A 20,623-nucleotide genomic window follows, 5' to 3' on the forward strand; every position below is an offset into this window, starting at 1 on the left:
AAACTTAAGATTATAGAGTTGGTCTAGACTAGTTAAACCATTTTTCAGATTGTCTAGAAAGTTTCATGACAATACGAATTCTGTCAAGACATATGTTGAATAAAATCAAGTATTTATTGTTGAAATTTTGCAAAGGTTTTTTCAACAAAATCAGACAAAAAGAGAAGTGAAGTAAAAAATTAACACAAGTTCAGAGAAAAATAGGTTTTTCAGACTCTTGGACTTTTGAAGTGTTTGTTTGGTCTTTTATAACTAATAAAATATGCACACTTAACTGACACAACACCATTTATTCAGACAACGAACACGAACATACAAGCACCACTCCTGTTTAGATTAACGCCTGAAAAGAAGAAAAATAGTAAGAAATTATTTTCTTTCGTGGCAAAACATTATTATGTTAATTTTCATTCCCCACGATCCATAAACGTTTTTTTAAAATCATTTTTGATATCGTTATATGCATAAATTTAAGTAATAACAAAACGATCGCTATGCACATAAATAGACGTGTAGAGTAAGCAATGGGTTATCAATTTTAAAATAAGACAAAGTTTTTGAAAATTTTGGACGAGATAATACGAGATATAATATTTACTTAAACTCTTGGCAGTAAGCAATATTTTTATGACCATAATATTTGTCGTAATCGAATTTTATCAAAAGCTAAAAAGTGAAAATGTTTGAAACATATGAAAGTAGTAGGTTAAAATTTTACTTCTAAAAGTTGAAAATTTAATTTCAGCAAAACCTGTTTTATGTTGTAGGTTTTATACGAGTGTTTGTTTTGCAGGTTTTTAGAAATGGTACTAACAGATCAGATATTCATTTACAAATGTCTTAGGTTTCATTAGTTTCCATTCAGTAAGTATTAAATTGAACAGCGGTATACTACTCTTGCCTTTATTCCATAAGTTGCACTGAAAACTGATTATCATATTTTTTTTTAAATAAAAGATTTGTATAATATAAATCTTTTTCAACCCGAAGTTACATTCTCTTTTGATCTCATATTTTTTAGTGGATTGTTTCGACCACAGTTGAAAACAGGATAAACACTGTTATTCTAATCCAGTAACAGAAAAGATAAATGTATCTTAAAACTGTATTTTTCAGTCTAGAATTGTTACAAATAATTTATCAGGAAACTCATTAATATCTAACCATATATATTATTCACGACTCTGTACGGTCTTTTCTTTTTAAAGATTGTAAATTTGTCATAAGTCAGTATTTATTTTTTTATGTTTTCATAATAAAAGTTAATCTATTATAACGTTGTTACAGAAGTAGTTAATTTTTGTTATAGTTTCTTATATTCCTTATTATATACCTATATGGAGTTATTTTCTTTCAGAACCACAGGTCATTCTTTTTCAGAATCAACCACGACGATACCATGTTTCAATGAAATATGCTCAAAGGCATAAAATAATGACCTGTGTGAGGTCATTAATTTCCTTGATAAAAATGCAATCTATAATTTACTTCAAAATTTTATTCGTCTGATAGTTTTTTGTTGCCGATTTGGAAATTTATTTTATATAGTTCAATCGATGATAGATGTAAAATTCTAATGCAATTTGTGTGTAACAATTTTTTTCATTGGCTAAAAGTTGCCGTCAAATCCACAGTTGACCAGGCGTAACTAAGGAGGGACAACCATTTTGAAATGATTGAATCAACAAATGTTCGATTACTACTATATCATCCAAAATAAAACAACACCTACCTCGAATTCGCCGTTTTAAAGTTATTTTATCCGAATTTGAAGCGTACAAGTAACGTAATAACCTCCAGTTTGTAAGTTTATATTTGTATGACGTCACGTTTACCCATGACGTCTTTTGCGCTAAAATCATTCATGAAGTTTCGCGGATTTTTTTTTATTTGTCAAATTTAGACATTTTTTCAAGTTTTATCGTATTAGTTCTTTTGGAAATGCATTAGAATCGGAATAACAGTACTGTAGTTGAAGAGTTGCCACAGTCAATTTTGATTTGACGGTGGCAACTCATCAACTACAGTACTGTTATTCCTTAAGAAACCTTCATTGCCCGCATTTTAATTTTAGAAACAAATAACGTGAAGTTTTGTTAATTTATCGCTACAATAAAGAAACATTATCATATATGTGAGATGAATTTTAATATAGACTTTCATAAATAAAAAGCCAAATTTAACATATTCATGTGTTAGATTTTGAAAATCTTATTGAGTCACACTGAATAGGTTGATTGATTTTTGGTTGCTTGCTCAACGTCCAGTGGAAAATATTTCATGTATGTTCAGGACGATAAACGCTGAATAGGAAATTATACTGTGACCTACATGTATTTATGTTCGTCTTCGTGTCAGTTCTTAACTTTTTAAAATTTATGTATACCTTTTACTCTATCAAATGATCAACTAATAAGATAATCTTATATTCTATTGAATAACATTAACGTAACTCAGAAAAGGGTCGGGTGCGGAGGGTATATAATTATATCCTGATTATCTGTTAATAAAATTTATTGCTTTTCAAAAGACAATCTTTCTGAATTTTTCATTCGATTCAATTAGAATTGTTAAAAAAATAACCACTTTTCCGCGATAGAAATGACATTACAAATAGGAAAAAAAACATACCCCTCCCCCTTTTCCATAAACTAAGTGGTACAATAAATTACTTACTATGTGTCTTGTATTTGTCATACACTGTTATCGGATGGTAACAATACATTTGTGTTTTACTTCATGCAGTTACAGTAATATTTTTATTGTGTATGGATAATATTTTTTAAAAGGTTTATATCTAGATTCATTAGTGAGTTTTATTTCACATTCTAAATGAGCCGTAGGGCGTATTAAAACATGAACGCATTAGAAAGGAATATCCCACTTTAGTGTTGTCGGTAAAATAGGATACTAAATTTTGCAAATCTTTATAAAAAATAATATTTTTTTGACGGTATATAAGTCAGATAATGCATATTTTAAGGTTTTTCTTGTCGTAGAACACACCTCGGGGTGTCAGGATTGCTCAAAGAAAGACCTCCCTACGGTCGGTATTTCATTTGATCAATCCTGACACCCCTCGGTGTGTTCTACGACAAGAAAATCCTTAAAATATGCATTATCTATAACTTAATCCGAATAATTTATACAATCCGACATACACTTACCCAAAAGCTGGACCTATTGATCCTGCAAAAGATAAAGTTTCTGGTAAATAATTAAACGTTATTTAATGAATTCTTAACTTTGTTGAAAACTGCGAGTTTGATTTTTTTTAGAAAACTACCAATATATCTTTTGACTTTTTTGAAATATTTTTCCGAAATCACGTTTGGTTAATTTTCAAAAATGTATCGTTGTAATATCGTCATATCTCAATATCTTATTGTTTTCTTATATGTTCTGCTTTAAAGGAATAAGAAAATTTAATAATATTGCCAATTAGATATCTATCTACAAGAGTACATGTTACGTACAAGTAAGCAACTATAGGTTATCGCACGGCCTTCAGCAATGATTTGAATCCATACCGTATGTCAAGATAGAATACGCTCGACATAAAAAAAATGTTAAACAATATAGAAGTAAAAACCCCCAAAAAGGCATCAGTAGTATATGGGTTACAAACCAAAACCGAGGGAAACATATCAACTGTAAAAGGAAAACGACAGCAACACAGACTAGCAACAAAAACAAGCGTCAACATTCATAAGAACGGACTATTTGATAACGACTGTCATATTTCTGACTTGGTACAGGACAGAGCTTTTTTTGTGATAACGATAGCCAATTAAACAAATATGACAGACAATAACAACAGACAATCACTAAAATACAGGCCATTAGATAAAATTATGCATTTGTCAATTGAATAACTTTTGATATAAAACGTACCTAGTAGCTCATCGCATAAGTTACAAGCCTTAGGACATGTCTGCAAGGCATACTCTTTTTGAACCTTGTCTGTCGCTTTACAAAGGATCGACTGATAAAATGTATCACTGCACTTCGGTTCACGATCTATGCACTGTAGTTGTGTTGTTGTGCCGGCAACTGTATTACAAAAGGTACATTAATTCAACAAGTATTATACACAAAACGACAAACAATATATATCACTCAACCAATAAAATTGAGAATGGAAATGGGGAATGTGTCAAAGAGACAACAACCCGACCAAATAAAAAACAACAGCAGAGGGTCACCAACAGGTCTTCAATGTAGCGAGAAATTCCCGCACCTGGAGGCGTCCCTCAGCTGGCCCCTAAACAAATATATACTAGTCCAGTGATAATGAACGCCATACTAATTTCCAAATTGTACACAAGAAACTAAAATTAAAATAATACAAGATTAACAAAGGCCAGAGGCTCCTGACTTGGGACAGGCGCAAAAATGCGGCGGGGTTAAACATGTTTGTGAGATCTCAACCCTCCCCCTATACCTCTAACCAATGTAGAAAAGTAAACGCATAACAATACGCACATTAAAATTCAGTTCAATAGAAGTCCGAGTCTGATGTCATAAGATGTAACCAAAGAAAATAAAGAAAATGACAATAATACATAAATAACAACAGACTACTAGCAGTTAACTGACATGCCAGCTCCAGACTTCAATTAAACTGACTGAAAGATTATGATTTCATCATATGAACATCAGGCACAATCCTTCCCGTTAGGGGTTTAGTATAGTATCATACCATCATAACATATATGAGAAGAACATAACCCGTGTCATGCCAACAACTGTGTTTAGAATAAATGTGTTTAGTTCCGATGCAAAGACCTTATCAGTGACTCAATATTAACGCCAAAATATGCAATCTTTAATGACTTGACAACAGTATCGTAATTATATCCCTTCTTAATAAGTCTATTCAAAGGTTTTGTAAGTTTCTGAGGTGAATACTGACACCTTTGTGCTTTATAAAGAATATTTCCATAAAAAATTGGATGTGAAATACCTGAACGTATTAGAAGTCTGCATGTTGAGCTATATTTACGAATGATGTCTTTATACCGATGATAAAATTTAGTAAATGTTTTGACTAGTTTGTGATATCGAAAACCCTGGTGTAATAATTTTTCAGTAATACATAAATTTCTCTCGTTAAAATCTAAAACATTATTACATACACGAGCGAATCGTACAAGTTGAGATATATAAACACCGTAAGATGGTGACAAGGGAACGTCACCATCTAAAAACGGATAATTAACGATAGGAAATGAAAAATCATCCCTTTTATCATAAATTTTAGTATTCAGCTTTCCATTAGTGATATAGATATCAAGATCGAGAAAAGGGCAGTGGTCATTGTTAGTATTAGCTTTATTTAAAGTAAGTTCAACAGGATAAATTTCATTAATATACATACTGAAGTCGTCATTATTGAGAGCCAAAATATCATCCAAATATATATATAAAAGTATTATTAAATTTGTTTATCAGATGTTGTTTCGATGGGTCTTTGCTTATTTTTGTCATAAATTGTAACTCATAACAATACAAAAACAGGTCCGCAATAAGTGGTGCACAGTTAGTCCCCATTGGAATTCCGATAATCTGACGATATACGGAATCCCCAAAGCGAACAAAAATGTTATCTAGTAAAAATTCAAGGGCATATATAGTATCAAAGCATGTCCAATTAACATAGTTTTTTTTGTTATTGCTACTAAAAAATGACCTAAAAGAGTTTGAACATATATATTCACATTCTGATTTTTTGAATGCCCATTTAATTAGGTGTGTGAATTTTTTCTTAATGAAAATGTGAGGCAATGTGGTATACAGGGTAGAAAAATCAAAACTTTGAACAGATTCAAAATGACCAATATAAGCATGCAATTTATCAAGTACTTCCAACGAGTTCTTGACACTCCAAAAGTAATTTATTCCACTATTTTCGAAGGCCTTATTTGAACAATTTATTATCAGGTTTTTAATTGTACCAAATGTGCTAGTAAGAAGAATAGACAATTTAGTACATCTGTACTTGAAAGAAACACAATTATTTTGTAAAGATGTTTTTTTTTCTTTTTTTTTTTGGAAATTTTTAAAAAGCTTTGTCAATCTCCTGATTTTTCTTCTTGGCAATGCATTAAGTGGTTTAGCACTAGCAGAACAAAAATATTGGATTTTATTCTCAGCTTGTTGATATAAAAGAACGTGTCACAACATCAACTTGATCTGTTTAAACTGTAGTTTTCATTAATGAAAAACAAACTGATCATAATTTCTAACTTTCAGATCTAGCATACAATTCATCCCCTGTTGGCTTCCATTAACAAAAATGGTCAGAGGTGTCAGGTGTGGTTTTTTTCCTGTGACCAAATTATTAATTGAATAGGATTGTGGTAATATTTGCAACGCAATTAATTTTTTGAATAATTGTATAATTACCTGTTGTCGTTGTTAGAGGTACTGGTGTTGTTGCTGAAATAAAATAATAAGAGTTCAGGAAACTTTTAAAAAAATGTTTGAAAATTGTTAAAACAATGATCATTCCTATGGACGTGATAAGGAAAAGGTTTTTTCTTTTATCTATAATTGGCATAATAGAAGCAATAAATGAATACTGCTAAAAAACTTTGAGTGGGAAAATATGAGTGGTTGTCATGGTAACGGACACACTATTATTTGGTTGTTAAGCGTGGTAAAATCTTTTAAAAATCAGCTAAATCACCACAATTCAGAGCCTGCTTATGAATAGAATCATGCATTTTTCATTAATGTTTATATGTAACATTGATACAATTTGGTTTACGCTTCATTATTAGTGAAGATGGCATGTCAACCAAATTTGTATATTTTTTTAAATAGTTTGCGAAAAAATGCATATTTTCAACTTTTCTGAAATTGGGATTTTTGCGAAATTATCAAATTTTCTCTGGTGTTTTTCAGAAAAGTGCAAATGTGTACAGAATAGTTAGCATTTAAGCTCTTTAACTGCAATATTCTGCAAATAAAAACTCCGTTTCAAAGGAAAGAATCGGTTGCTATGGTGATAAAACTAAAAAACATCCAACGCATTTTTCAATTTAATTTGGTAAAGTAGCATCCAAACTTCATAACTTCAGTGCTAACTATTCTGTACACATTTGCACTTTTCTGAAAAAACACCAGAGAAAATTTGATAATTTCGCAAAAATCCCAATTTCAGAAAAGTTGAAAATATGCATTTTTTCGCAAAATTTTTCAAAGAATTTACAAATTTGGTTGACATGCTATCTTCACTAAAATGAAGCTTAAACCAAGTTGTATCAATGTTACATATGAACATTAATGAAAAATGCATGATTCTATTCATAATTAGGCTCTGAATTGTGGTGATTTAACTGAATTTTGAAAGATTTTACCACGCTTAACAACCAAAAAATAGAGTGTCCGTTACCATGGCAACCACTCATATTTTCCCACTTAAAATTATTTTTTTAGCAGTATTCATTAAATGCTTCTACTAGGCCAATTATAGATAAAATCTGAAACCATCATGTATCGCAATCTGCCTGGTTCTTACAAAGAGCTGTAAAAGTTCAAGAGTTAAGATAAAACAAAAATGTATTCGCTCGACCATTTTACATTAAACACGTAATTATTTCATTTTGAAACTAGATGTGTCAAAACGACACGAATGACCCCGTCTCAAAAAGTAGAAAAATCTGCAATTTAAATAACACATGTGGACACAAACATGATGGTAGTCTCACATTTCAAAAATCAGCTCAAAATCTGAAGGCGTATAGAAAAAAGTCTTTATAACTGTGATTTTTAACAATTTTCAAAGTCGTAAACTCTTAATTTTGGCAAAAATCAGCGGAGCGGAACTTAACTTAAACTTGACCTGTATCTCATCGTGGTTAACTCATATATCAAACATCAGCCCAATATATAAAGGTGTTTAGAAAAAAAAGTCTGTATAACTGTGATTTTCAACAATTTATCAAAGTCCATAGCCCGTAATTTCGGCAAAAATTAGCGGAACGGAACGAAACTTAAACTTGATCTGTAACTTATCATGGTTAACTTACATACAAAAAAAAACAGCCCAATATCTGAAGGAGTTTAGAATAAAACTCCGTATAATGGTTTGTTGCGGAATGACGGAATGGCGGAATGACGGACAAGGATAAAACTATATGGCACCAACAACTTCGTTGCGGGGTCATAAAAAAATCAACTTTAACGATGGCCATTAACTGTGCCGAGTATTCATATTCAATTGTAGTTCGTGTCGTCAATCATGATTTTAACCTTTGGTTTAAATTTTAATTTCGTGATTTTTGCGCTCTTTTTCCTTCACCACTGGACTGTGCATGTCCTCTCCAATTTTCCTATGTACTACAGTATTTATATAATGAGACTAGGAGGACCTGAATCCATGAATAAAATATATCTTATAGAAATAAAAATAATATGAAAAGCGCCGTTCATATATCCTTTGGAAGATAAAACAGATATACAGATATTCTAAAAGGTTACCTATTCCACACTGTAATAAGAACATTGAATATTGTTTTTATTGGTATAAATATTGATTTTGTTATCAGTAAATTAAAAGCTAACTAAATATTACTAGTATGTTACATACATATACATATTCATGGATCTGCAATCTGTGGATACCTGTAACTTGGCATTGCACAAGGTCATGTTTTTCTCTGTTTATGACGTCTTTACACTAAATCCATTGGATGTTGGATGTGTACGGATTGATAGTTTAGTCTTAGATGCATGATTTTTTTATTAGTTGTTAGTGGCTTTGAACTAGCTGTCAGATAACGGATAACTGCGAGTACTCTCAGATCTGTTCATTGTGTTTTTTTGTGTCGGGATGTATAAGTACCCGGCCAAGTCCACTTGTATTTTTGTCCATCTGATGAGTTAAGCCTTTTTCAACTGATTTTTATAGTTCGTTCTTATGTTTTACTGTTATACCACTGTCCCAGGTTAGGGAGAGGGTTGGGATCCCGCTAACATGTTTAACCCCGCCACATTATTTATGTATGTGCCTGTCCCAAGTCATGAGCCTGTAATTCAGTGGTTGTCGTTTGTTTATGTGTTAAATATTTGTTTTTCGTTCATTTTCTTACATAAATAAGGCCGTTAATTTTCTCGTTTGAATTGTTTTACATTGTCTTATCGGGGCCTATTATAGCTGACTATGCGGTATGGGCTTTGCTCATTTTTGAAGGCCGTACGGTGACCTATAGTTGTTAATGTCTGTGTCATTTTGGTCTTTTGTGGATAGTTGTCTCATTGGCAATCATACCACATCTTCTTTTTTGTACATGTTGTTATCTTCTTCGTTATTTATCAATGTAAAATAAAGAATCGAATTTTAGGGTGAAAGATCCCATTATTACTCTATTTTACGGTTAAAGCAGTTACAAAAACAATATGCATATAATTATAAAAAAAAGGTATTGCAATACTTACTTTTAGCTTGTAAAAAAGCTGAAAAAAAATTGTATTTAAATTTAAAGTGTCCATTTTATTTCATGTGTTGATATATAATTTAAACTGACTAATCAAACAATTTATATCCTATTTTTATAAAATTTAGTTCAACAATGATAGATCTGCACATTCTTGTTCTTTCTTTAGTAGGATTCGAACCCATGATTCGCGACACCATGAGAACAGCGCATGCACTTTATCCGGCGCACTAGACCATTCGACTAACAAGTTTTTTTTTACAGATACAGTTTTTTTAGTCGAGTTCTTTCTTTCTATGTCTGATTAATCGTAGGTTGTAACACATTACATGATGTATAGTTGCAAGTTTATGGTGTCAGTAGTAGGGGAAGTGGGGGTTCTGGCGACCTTTTGCTAATGTTAAACCTATTGGAGAGGATACCCATGAGGATACCCAGTGAAAATACCCTCTGACGTAATCATTAAGAATTACGACACTTATTAATTAATTTCTTTAGATAAGGTCATTATAAAGTGTTACTAATTACGTTTTGTTTTTATTATGGATAAGTGAATATACATTTTTTTCTCTAAATTTAATTGATGAAAATTCCCAATCTATTAACAGATACACAGGTAACCCCCATCTAAGTGTGAATTAACAGAATATATCTCTGGTATTACAAAATATTTATTCATTATTGATTATTAAATCAATATTAAAAGGGTGTTTAAACTTTTCCATTATTGTACGTAATGATCTTTAACATGTTGATAAGGGTCAATAAATCCGCCATATTGAAAAATCGCGTCGGTCTTTTGAAATAATTAAATCGTTATATTATTGGCACTAATTAGTATTGAATGAATATATTTTATTGCAGAGGCAAACAAAATGCTATAGCAAAATACCATAATATACAATTACAATAATGACAGTAAACAAACAGAGAACAACACCATATGGTCATAATAAGCACATAATTACAACTGCTATGCAATGATTATTTGTGATCTTAACTTTCATGCCGTATTAAGAAATTTACACAACTGTTTAGTTAGACTCTTTGAGCTAGCCTGTGAAAGAAATACTAGCTTTCTATTAGTTGGCCATGAACAATAATATTATATATTAGAGTATTATATATCTTAATATTTATGAAATGAAATGTTTTAAAGTATTTTATCGTGAATTTATAATATAATTGCTAAATCACCGAAAGCGTGCGTTAACTTGTCTTTGTCGTCCTATATAATATCTTGTTTAGACTTGTCAAAAATCGGATTTAAATTAGTCGTCGGCATGTTGAAAATATCATAAACATTGTCGCGTTATGCAGTCTTTTAAAAGAAGAAAATCATAATATTAGTTGAATTTAATAGTATAACATATAAATAAATATGAGATTTATCAAGTTCTTAATGTTAATGTGATCGATGATACATACTGTTATAATACAATTGTATTTTGTTTAATATCCAACTATCATCCCTCCGTTAATCATATAATATATAGTATAAATTGAAAACTTATTTTATTATTTCCTCGATCATATTCAATTTAAAACTATAAAATACCAAACTGATAAACAAGACATTTCAACACTTTCTGTTGACCTCAATAACCTGGTTGGATTAAGAACATGGGGGGATGATCATGCAGGCAACCGTTGTGGTAAAAAATATCATTTTCTTGTAATAAGTTTTTTTTATCATATTTTAAAGTCTGCAAACACACTTGTGTCCAACGTTTTTCTGTTAGCTGAAAAAAAGAACCCCCGGAAAAAGAAACTTTATTCTATTTTAAACAATCTAGAATTTTCAAAACTAGCTGAGGAAACTTTTCTATTAAACAATATCTACCAAAATGACAAGTTAACGCACGCTTTCAGTGATTTAGCAATTATATTATAAATTCAAGATAAAATACTTTAAAACATTTCATCCCATAAATATTAAGATATATAATACTATAATATATAATTTTATTGTTCATGGCCAACTAATAGAAAGCTTGTAAATCTTTTACAGGCTAGCTCAAAGAGTCTAACTAAACAGTTGTGTAAATTTCTTAATGCGGCATGGAAGTTAAGAGATTGGGAATTTTCATCAATTAAATTAAGAGAAAAAAATGAATATTCACTTATCCATAATAAAAACAAAACGTAATAAGTAACACTTTATAATGGCCTTATCTAAAGAAATTAATTAATAAGTGTCGTAATACATTAATGATTACATCAGAGGGTATCCTCACTGAATATCCTCATAGGGATCCTCTCCCATAGGTTTTAAATTAGCAAAAGGTCGCCAGAACCCCCACTTCCCCTACTACTGGTGTCCTCTATCCTCCATCAGCTATGCTTGGGGATTAATGTTACTTATCATACCACCACATCAAATATTAATTTTCTTATATACGTTTAGACATTCTACATCGGATTACACATTTTAATAAGATAGGGCTAAAATCATTATATCTATCTATATATATATCTATCTAGAGACTTTATATATAACTATATGGACCTACAAAAAAGTCAATTTAAGAATGTTTGAGTGTGGCACCTGAAAGTCTTTAAAAAGACATTTTAGTAAAATCCAAGATCAAGTGTTCCACAAGCTTGTTAATGGTATCAATAATTGCATTCCTTAGTACTTACCATAATATTCAACACACCGATTACAGGACTTCGGACATGTAGCAATGGCATATTCTAAAGATTTAGGGTCTGAGTTTGCACAAAGAAAACTTGTGTAGAGCTGATCTATACATTTGGCGCTCTGGTCAGAACATGTAAGCTGTGCTGTTGTTACTGAAGTATGAAAGAAAATTAAAAAAAATGTTAATGTCCTATATCTATTTAAAATGAGATAGATGGAAAATAGTTGCCAAAAAGGACAAAGACCAAATTACAAGGATGTTAAGCATTATCTCTTTGATTCTTTCTTTGGTGAAATGAAGACACGTCAACTACGTTATAATAAATAACCATTTTTTTTTATGAATTCTTTATTTTCTGTTCATCAAACATCATTTGAACTCAATATTTATTATTTAAATTAGGTTTTGGACAATAATTTTCCAGTTAAATGATGACGCTTATTAATGATGTGCACATTTTCTATTAAACGTTTAACTAAATTCAATTGTCATACCTTTTTATTTTGTCATTGCGTATTTTACGATTCGTTCATTGAATTTTCTAATATATAAATACCTTGAGTATTTGACAATTTTGTTGAAGCAGGGGTTGGTAAAGTTGTTTTAGTCATTGTAGTTGTTGTAGTCGGGGAAGTTGTTGTGGTAGGTGAAGTAGTTGAAGTTGGTGATGTTGTAGTGGTTGGAGTTGTTGTCGTCGGCGTTGGAGTAGTAGTTGTCGTAGGAGTAGTTGTTGTTGTCGGTGTAGTTGTCGTTGTCGGAGTAGTTGTAATCGGAGGTAAATTTGTTGTCGTCGGTGAACTCGTTTTGGTTGCTGTAGTTGCTGTGGTTGGCATTGTGATGGTTGGTGAATTTGTTGTTGTCGCAGTAGTTGTAGCTGTTTTAGCCGGCGTAGTAAGCATTTCTAAAAAAATCAAATTCATTTTAAACATCCATCGCAGGTATCTATTGTTTTTATTTTTATCGTTCACATTTCTGATTTTAAACATTATGTTGATATATACTATGAAAAAGTATACAGATGTATGGTCAAGTACCATAAATTCAGTCGCAATCGAGCAAACCTCATACAGGAACTTCTTAGGAAGAAAGATAAGAAGTTAGTAATATCCTTTAACTTTACTTTCCGCTATATGGATGATGTTCTTTCACTAAATAATTCAAAATTTGATGACTATGTCGAACGCATCTATCCTATTGAACTAGAGATTAAGGATACAACAGATACAGTTAAGTTGGCCTCATATCTTGGCTTTCATTTAGAAATTGACAATGAGGGTCGATTGAAAACAAAACTTTACGACAAATTGTGAACTTTCCATTTTTAAGTAGCAACATTCCAGCAGCACCTGCATACGGTGTATATGCTACAGGGAATTTGTAAAATCACTGAACTGATTAGTGATTTTATAAATTCCCAGATTTTGACTAGTGATTTTACAAAATCCCTAAAATAATTAAGATCTTTTTTACAGATTCACTGATTAAATTCAGGGAATTTGTAAAATACATTCATACATTTTTATTAAAAAAAATGAAAAAAGACTACAACAGTAACACTCAATAAGTTTACGGTTAATCTAGATTATTAAATATATTTTAATATTAAGTGAACGATTTTCATGCACAAAACAACGGACATACTGTAGAACAATGGCTAAGGCACAAATGTCTTGAAATCAAGAGCAAACATACACACAAAAGTTACTTCAAATAATTGAGGTAAAATTCAAATGCAACATATGAAACCAGGGAAAATATGATAAACATTTTGGAATATTTTGTCAATGAGCCACAGAAAGAAGACAAAACAAGCTCTTATCACTACCTTGTTTGAAAGAAAGTTACTATTTATTATAGTTTTTCTGTATGATTACTGTAGAAAATAAAACCAATTATATCAAATTTTTAAAATCAAATGTAAAAACGGAACATTAGATTGATTGCTGTCATTAGAGAAGAAAAAACATATGTAAGGTATAAGAAATTGAGTGGGATAGGGTATGTGATGCAGTGGCAAATATTACATGCATATCACAGCAAGATCATCTTATTGTTGCATGAAAATAGATGTATAAAAAGCAAATTAGTGTTGTATTATTAATTTGCTGCCTTCAAAATAACATTTATATTCACAAAAAATAATTAAAAAAGACAACAGAAAATATTGGTAATAATACTTTGTTTTGTACTTGCATGATTATGAATAGGTTCTAACCAAGCAAAAATAAACAAAGTTTTACCTACTTTGGTCATATATCAGACACATGTATACTATCACAAAGTGGTATAACTTTGAATAAGTTTCTAAACTTTCTCAACTCTTTTAATCCAAATAAAGTAAATATTTTGTTGATAAATGAAGGTATGAAGTTCTTCAATGTGGAGATTTCAAAAAATTGTTAAAAACGGTATTCATCAGATGAAGTTGTTTTAAACATATAATGTATGTCTTGAAGACATGTACAGCATAGTTAAGAAAATTCACCTATCATTAGCTTATAGTGGTAGTGATGTCACCCAAACTTGTCATGCAAAAATAAGCAAATTCAGAGAGGTTTAAATATCCGTTTATATGCCTTTTAGTCATTATCAGTATACACTAGTTCTAGCTGACAGTGTTTATTAAACAAATATATTTCCAAATCATTAGTGATCATTCATCTGGTCTATTTTTATATTAAGAAAAACACATTTCTAATAGTATGTTATACTTTATTGTAATCAGGAATTTTCAAAATTCCTAGCTCTATTTTCAGTGGTTTTGTAAAATCCCTAACAATTTTACAAAATCACTGAAACTGTTCGTGATTTTACACAATCACTGATTAATCCAGTGATTTTACAAATTCCCTGTAACACATATATCTCCCAATTGATACGATATTCCCGTGCTTGCATTTCCTATCATGATTTTCTTGATAGAGGGTTGTTACTCACAAGGAAGCTATTAAATCAAGAGTTTCAAATAGTGAAGTTGAAATCATCTCTTCGTCAATTTTACGGACGCCATCACGATATGGTTGACCGTTATGGAATAACCGTTTCACCAATGGTATCGGATATGTTCCTTACGTCGTAACTACAACCCCCTTCCCTTTCATAAATGTGTCCTACCGAATTAGACTATTTACCGGATTTGTTATCTCAAAAGCAACACGACGGATGCCACATGTGGATCAGGATCTGCTTACCCATCCGGAGCACATAAGATCACCCCTAGTTTTTGGTGGGGTTCGTGTTGTTTATTCCTTATGTTTATATGTTGTGTCATGTGTACTATTGTTTGTCTGTTCGTCCTTTTCATTTTTAGCCATGGCGTTGTCAGTTTATTTTCAATTTATGAGTTTGACTGTCGCTCTGGTATCTTTCGTCCCATAAATATAATGGAATCGTAAAACCTCAAAAGCCCTTACTGCTGCGAAAAAAACAACTGTCATACAGGCACATATATTTTCTCTGTGTTTTAATAATTTTTTTGTTGTTGACATAAAATTTAATATATTATTTTTACGCTTTATTTCAATCAGCAATGGTTGTTGCATGAATATACCGGTCTAAATCTGATGAAGAAAAGTGGCAAATATCTTCACTGAATACCAAATTAAATTAGAAAAATAAAGGATATGTGTTATCCATGATCGATGACACAAAATAATACACGAACTAAGTTTATTTTTACCTTTTGTTGTAAAAACAACGACAGTTTGTGGAGCTAAAGTTAGCTGTGCCGAAAAAAAGTAAGGAAAACATTGAATTATTTTTGAACTGTTTCATATTCAAATGGGTATTTAGAAAAACATGCTGAATCTTCTTTGATAAATAAGCATAATCGGCTTTTATCCACTCTTTGGTCGGGTTGTCTCTTTGACATATTCCCCATTTTCATTCTCTATTTCATTTAGGAAATGTTAATACTCCACATGACATATTAATTTTTTGCACAAAGTTTAAAACAAAATAAAAGCAAATTCTTCGATTTGTCATATAAACGTTTGGCATTAGTGTTTTCTACACCAACCTTCATCAAGTACACTGTAGATCAAACCATTGAGAAGTCAAAAATAGTATTACGCTGATGAGCAGCAAAACCAAAATAACCCACAAAGTCATGCCAAACCGGTTAAAGCTAACAATTCTAAGGAAGCTGCATCCATAGTTTCTATACAGTTGCCTGATTGATAAACTATACGTTTACAGCCAAAATGTATCATTGAAAGCATGACAGTAACAACGATACGAAAATGGGAGGAGTATATTTGATGGAAGAAAACACAAAGAAGCTTGAAGTATTTCGCACTCTTCCACCTGTTTTACTTTGAAATCCCACCACATTGATACATTCTTTTATTGTTTTATCCCGAGCACATTCTTCGAAGGAACTGCTAATATACTAAATGGGCTTTGGTCTACAAGTTTACCACCTAGAAACAATAACAAAACAATAATCAAACAAACACATTAAAAAATAAAAAAAGAACCAAAACATACCATACAAAATAAACCATCCAATTCTCAATTAGTTTTGTTATTTACCTACCAAAATATTCATCACAACGGTTACAGGTTTTTGGACATTTAGAAATGGCTAGTGATATACTTGAAGGATCCTTTGAAGCACATAATATTTGTTGGTAAATACTGCTGTTACATCTTACATCAATGTCAACACATACTGGCTGTGTAGGCTTTTCTTAAAATACAAAAAAAACCACAATACTGAAAATCAATATACGAAGTCAAGGTACTGTGTAATGTGTTCAGATTAGTTTTTATGGCAAATGAGAAAGTCCAAGACAGCTGAATTTAAGGATTAAAATTTCAAGAAATGTATTTTCTAGTATATTGTGTTGCTTTCAAAACGTACAAAGAAGTAAATGGGATTGTAAATTCAACAGATTTAAAAATGGAAAAGTATCCTGCCTTGTCTTATCCTGCAAGCAATGAAGTATGTAAGAACACTTTATAGACATATGCTGCTTGATAAAAACAGAAAATTTCCAATGAAAAAAAAAATAACTTCAATCGTTATGTAGTTTAGCGCGAAACCGTCTTGATTTCCACGAATGCGAGTCTTCATGTAAAATTGTATGTGTGCAATCCAATATTTCAAGTTTTTGATAGATGCAATTAATATAGTCATAAAATTTGTATTTGTTCAGTGAGAAGACATATTTATAAAACTAAAGAACTATTGTATCCTTATTTTTCATTCTTCCCCTTGTGCTCGAGCATAAAATCTGCATACTACGAATAAATGAACAAGTCGGCGAGAAAAAGAACATACCATTCCCTTATTTTTTGCTCGCATATGGAATTGGATATAATTAGGCTCGAATGATAATAAGTTATTACGGTGCATTAAAATCTGAATATACCAATGCAAAGGGTATAAAAATATTGAGGTAAAAAACATTTTGAAAGTATGTTAGAGTTTTTCACTCAATAAATTTTGTAAAAACACTAGGAAAAATGGTTTATCTATTAAAGAGTTTGAGTAAAAGACACCTGTGAAATTATTTAGCTTCTTTCATATTACCTGAAAAAGTTGTTGTTAATTCAGTGGTTGGAGTGCTCGTCCGAAGAGTGGTGGTCAAGGAATCTAAAAATTCAAAACACAAATTAAAATTGAGATTATGCAAAACGTAAATACTAAAGAGAATGACATTTGGTGCTTTCTGAATATGAGTAAAATCAAGTCAATCATATCTTCATATTCGCATTTATTGATTTAAAAGAAAATTCTAAACATAAACATCAGTCTGAGTATGTCCATAAACACTTACATAGCCTTTGCATACAGGCTGGATCTTCACAGAAACATTTACCACTAGTAGGGAAATAAAATCCACATTTAGAATCAACCGAATGTCCTTGCTGAAATGATAAGGAAACATGATGATAACGTTTTATCTGGTTTATTTTTTTCTATTCGTTAAAACAACATTAACGTTTCAAATTAAAGTTTTTGAAATACAACTCAGTTTCGCTTGATCACTTGTTAAACCTTCAGGTTAAGTTTGTCCATCAACGGTTGTAAACCAATTCATTTAATGTATCGCCTGTCACGTGACAAATACTTTCATTAGACCTTCGACTCCTTACCAAAATTTTGTCTTGTCGGTAAGTCAGGGTAATGTTTATTTGTACATACATTGAAAAATAATAAGTCCATATTATAACAATATTAGCAGTTCAAGGTTAAGAACGTTATATCTAAATGATAAATGGAAAGGATTATGAAATGCTAGAAACTATCCGGAAAAAGACCATTTCACTTCAGTTTCCACAAATTGCATTCGAAATTGTGGCAAGTAATATACATCCTTTCCATTTGGTCGGTTGGGGAAAGTTGTTTCAATGGAAAATCATACCACATCTTCTTTGTTAAAAACTTTCTAAACTAAGTTTTTGGAATAACCAGATAACCCATATAAACAGTTATACAATGTACATATTTCTAGGGATAGTAATGATAGATGATATTTTGCCATAACTTGGTAAGTCATTCCTTTTTAAAACACATTATCATAGCAATAATTCTATTAACCCAGTTGTTGCAAAGAACACTAACGACAGAGACAAGTAACTGCAATAAATCTTATTAGCCATTATTTTTTTTTTGCAATCCGCGTCAAACGAATGGAATCAAGGATTTACAATATTGCAGGGAAATAAACAGTCTATTTTGCTTTATATATAGTACTTACACGATGAGGTTCCTCACAACTACTGTTTGCTATATACGAATCTCTAAACTCAAGTTTGCAAACCTAAAACATTTCAACATGTGCTATAAATTATTTTATAAAAGACTACTGTAAAAAAACTATACTCACGCACACACCATCGTTAACTCCGGGTACGTGTTGATCGAAGTTTATATTGAAATTGAAAACAGAAAAAGTTTCAAATTCATCAAAATTAACAATGTTTGAAAAATGCATAAATATAAAACATCAAAATTATTCAGTTATTTTTCGATTGTTATATAAGTTAATGGTTTTGGTGGCCTTATCTGCTCTATGGTCGGGTTGTTGTCTCTTTTACATATTCCTCATTTCCATTGTCAATTTTATTGAACCTATGATATCTTAGAAGCAGCAGGAACCATGGTCAATTATCCTGTAGAAAATACTCTTACAAAACCGTTACTCTCTGTGTGAATTCTGGCAAATTCGATTAAAACCATAATTTCTTATTTGCTTTTTTTAAAAATAAATATAACAAATCTGAGTAAAAGGGACAAATAGGAAACCATGAAATTAAACTAAAGCATTTACTAAAATTAACATTTAAAAATTTGTAACCACAATATTATTTAATCCTAATTGATCACGAATACAGTGGAAACTACACCAAATTCTATGCATGTATATTGGAATCATTGTATCAATACATATATGAAAAAGTTAATTTACCTCTGCCCCACGACATAGTTCTTTGAAACAATTGAAGGATATGACCGTTGGCACTGAAATACAAGTATCGAGCATTTTTTAAAAATATTGTTGTAGAATACTTTAACCTACGCATTAATTTGATAAATAGTATTTTACACCCAGGTTTTATAATGAATATCCTTCATAGGTCTTGAAAATTTGGGTTGATACAAATATTGATAATGGTTGTTGTTAAAGAGTTACAACTGTGCAACACATCGATTACATAATCAAACCTTTACCAACTGTATCAGAACAAAATACTGGTTTTTGTTGCGAATAAAGTAAGTACATATTGTGAAGGACAACATCTCCCCGAAGATATGCAAATTTACTTGCAAAACTTGTTTTGTTTACTATTCATACATTCCGTAATTTCGTTAGTGCCAGTAAAGAATAACAAAACTTACATGTTAACAATAAATCAATATAAAAATGCACCAAACGCAATATTGTCAAGTTTTCGTACGACTAAATTATAGTTACGTGAATGACAATCCTATAGTATCGTATTACTTATTTTTTCTAACCTATCATAATTACAAAGATACACAAACATAACGAACTATATCTATTGATAAGGAAACGATATATATTAAGTTAATATTTGGCTAAATTTATACTGAAGTTGTTCGTTTATTCTATTGCTTCAAGGTTTTACAACTTTTCTAACGAAAAAAGTTTCTTGAAAAGGATAACTAAAATAACAATTTTAAAAACTTACCAAAAATTAGAAGAATAAAATAAAAACTTATAAAGTTAGCCATTCTATATTTATATTATACATTAAGGTCATGTTAAGATAAGAAATAGAAATATTTCTTATGTAAACGTGACTTATATTATCTTGACCCCCACAGGGGTAACTTAGGAATTCAAATTGATAACTAGTAAATAATCAAGACTTCTCCCGTTTGTCAATAAGACAAGCGTAGTCCAGTTGGGCTCTCGTTTTACTGATTACAAAGTCACGTCAAATAAATTCGACGGGATTTGGAAGGAAATTGCCAAACAATAAGTGCCCTCGATAAACCTTTACGAGGTAGATGTATGTACCTGTTGATATGCAATATTTTCGTCCCTTACTTACATATTC

The 20,623-nt window shown here is 30.9% G+C and overlaps 1 protein-coding gene across 1 annotated transcript; it reads right to left on the bottom strand.

Moving 5' to 3' along the window:
* Positions 1-270: 270 nt before the first annotated feature.
* On the bottom strand, positions 271-20,363 carry LOC143063252 (uncharacterized). Its single transcript, XM_076235284.1, has 13 exons — positions 20,252-20,363; positions 19,507-19,559; positions 18,796-18,858; positions 17,872-17,962; positions 17,625-17,687; positions 16,626-16,778; positions 12,645-12,989; positions 12,087-12,239; positions 9,445-9,462; positions 6,409-6,441; positions 3,895-4,053; positions 3,168-3,189; positions 271-343 (listed from the first exon to the last, which is right to left on the bottom strand). The coding sequence occupies exons 1-13, from the start codon at positions 20,292-20,294 to the stop codon at positions 337-339; spliced, it is 1,203 nt and encodes a 400-aa protein (XP_076091399.1). The 5' UTR covers positions 20,295-20,363; the 3' UTR covers positions 271-336.
* Between the last annotated feature and the right edge of the window lie 260 nt (positions 20,364-20,623).

The sequence above is a fragment of the Mytilus galloprovincialis genome, chromosome 2 (genome assembly GCF_965363235.1).
Source record: "Mytilus galloprovincialis chromosome 2, xbMytGall1.hap1.1, whole genome shotgun sequence".
Classification (NCBI taxonomy): domain Eukaryota; kingdom Metazoa; phylum Mollusca; class Bivalvia; order Mytilida; family Mytilidae; genus Mytilus; species Mytilus galloprovincialis.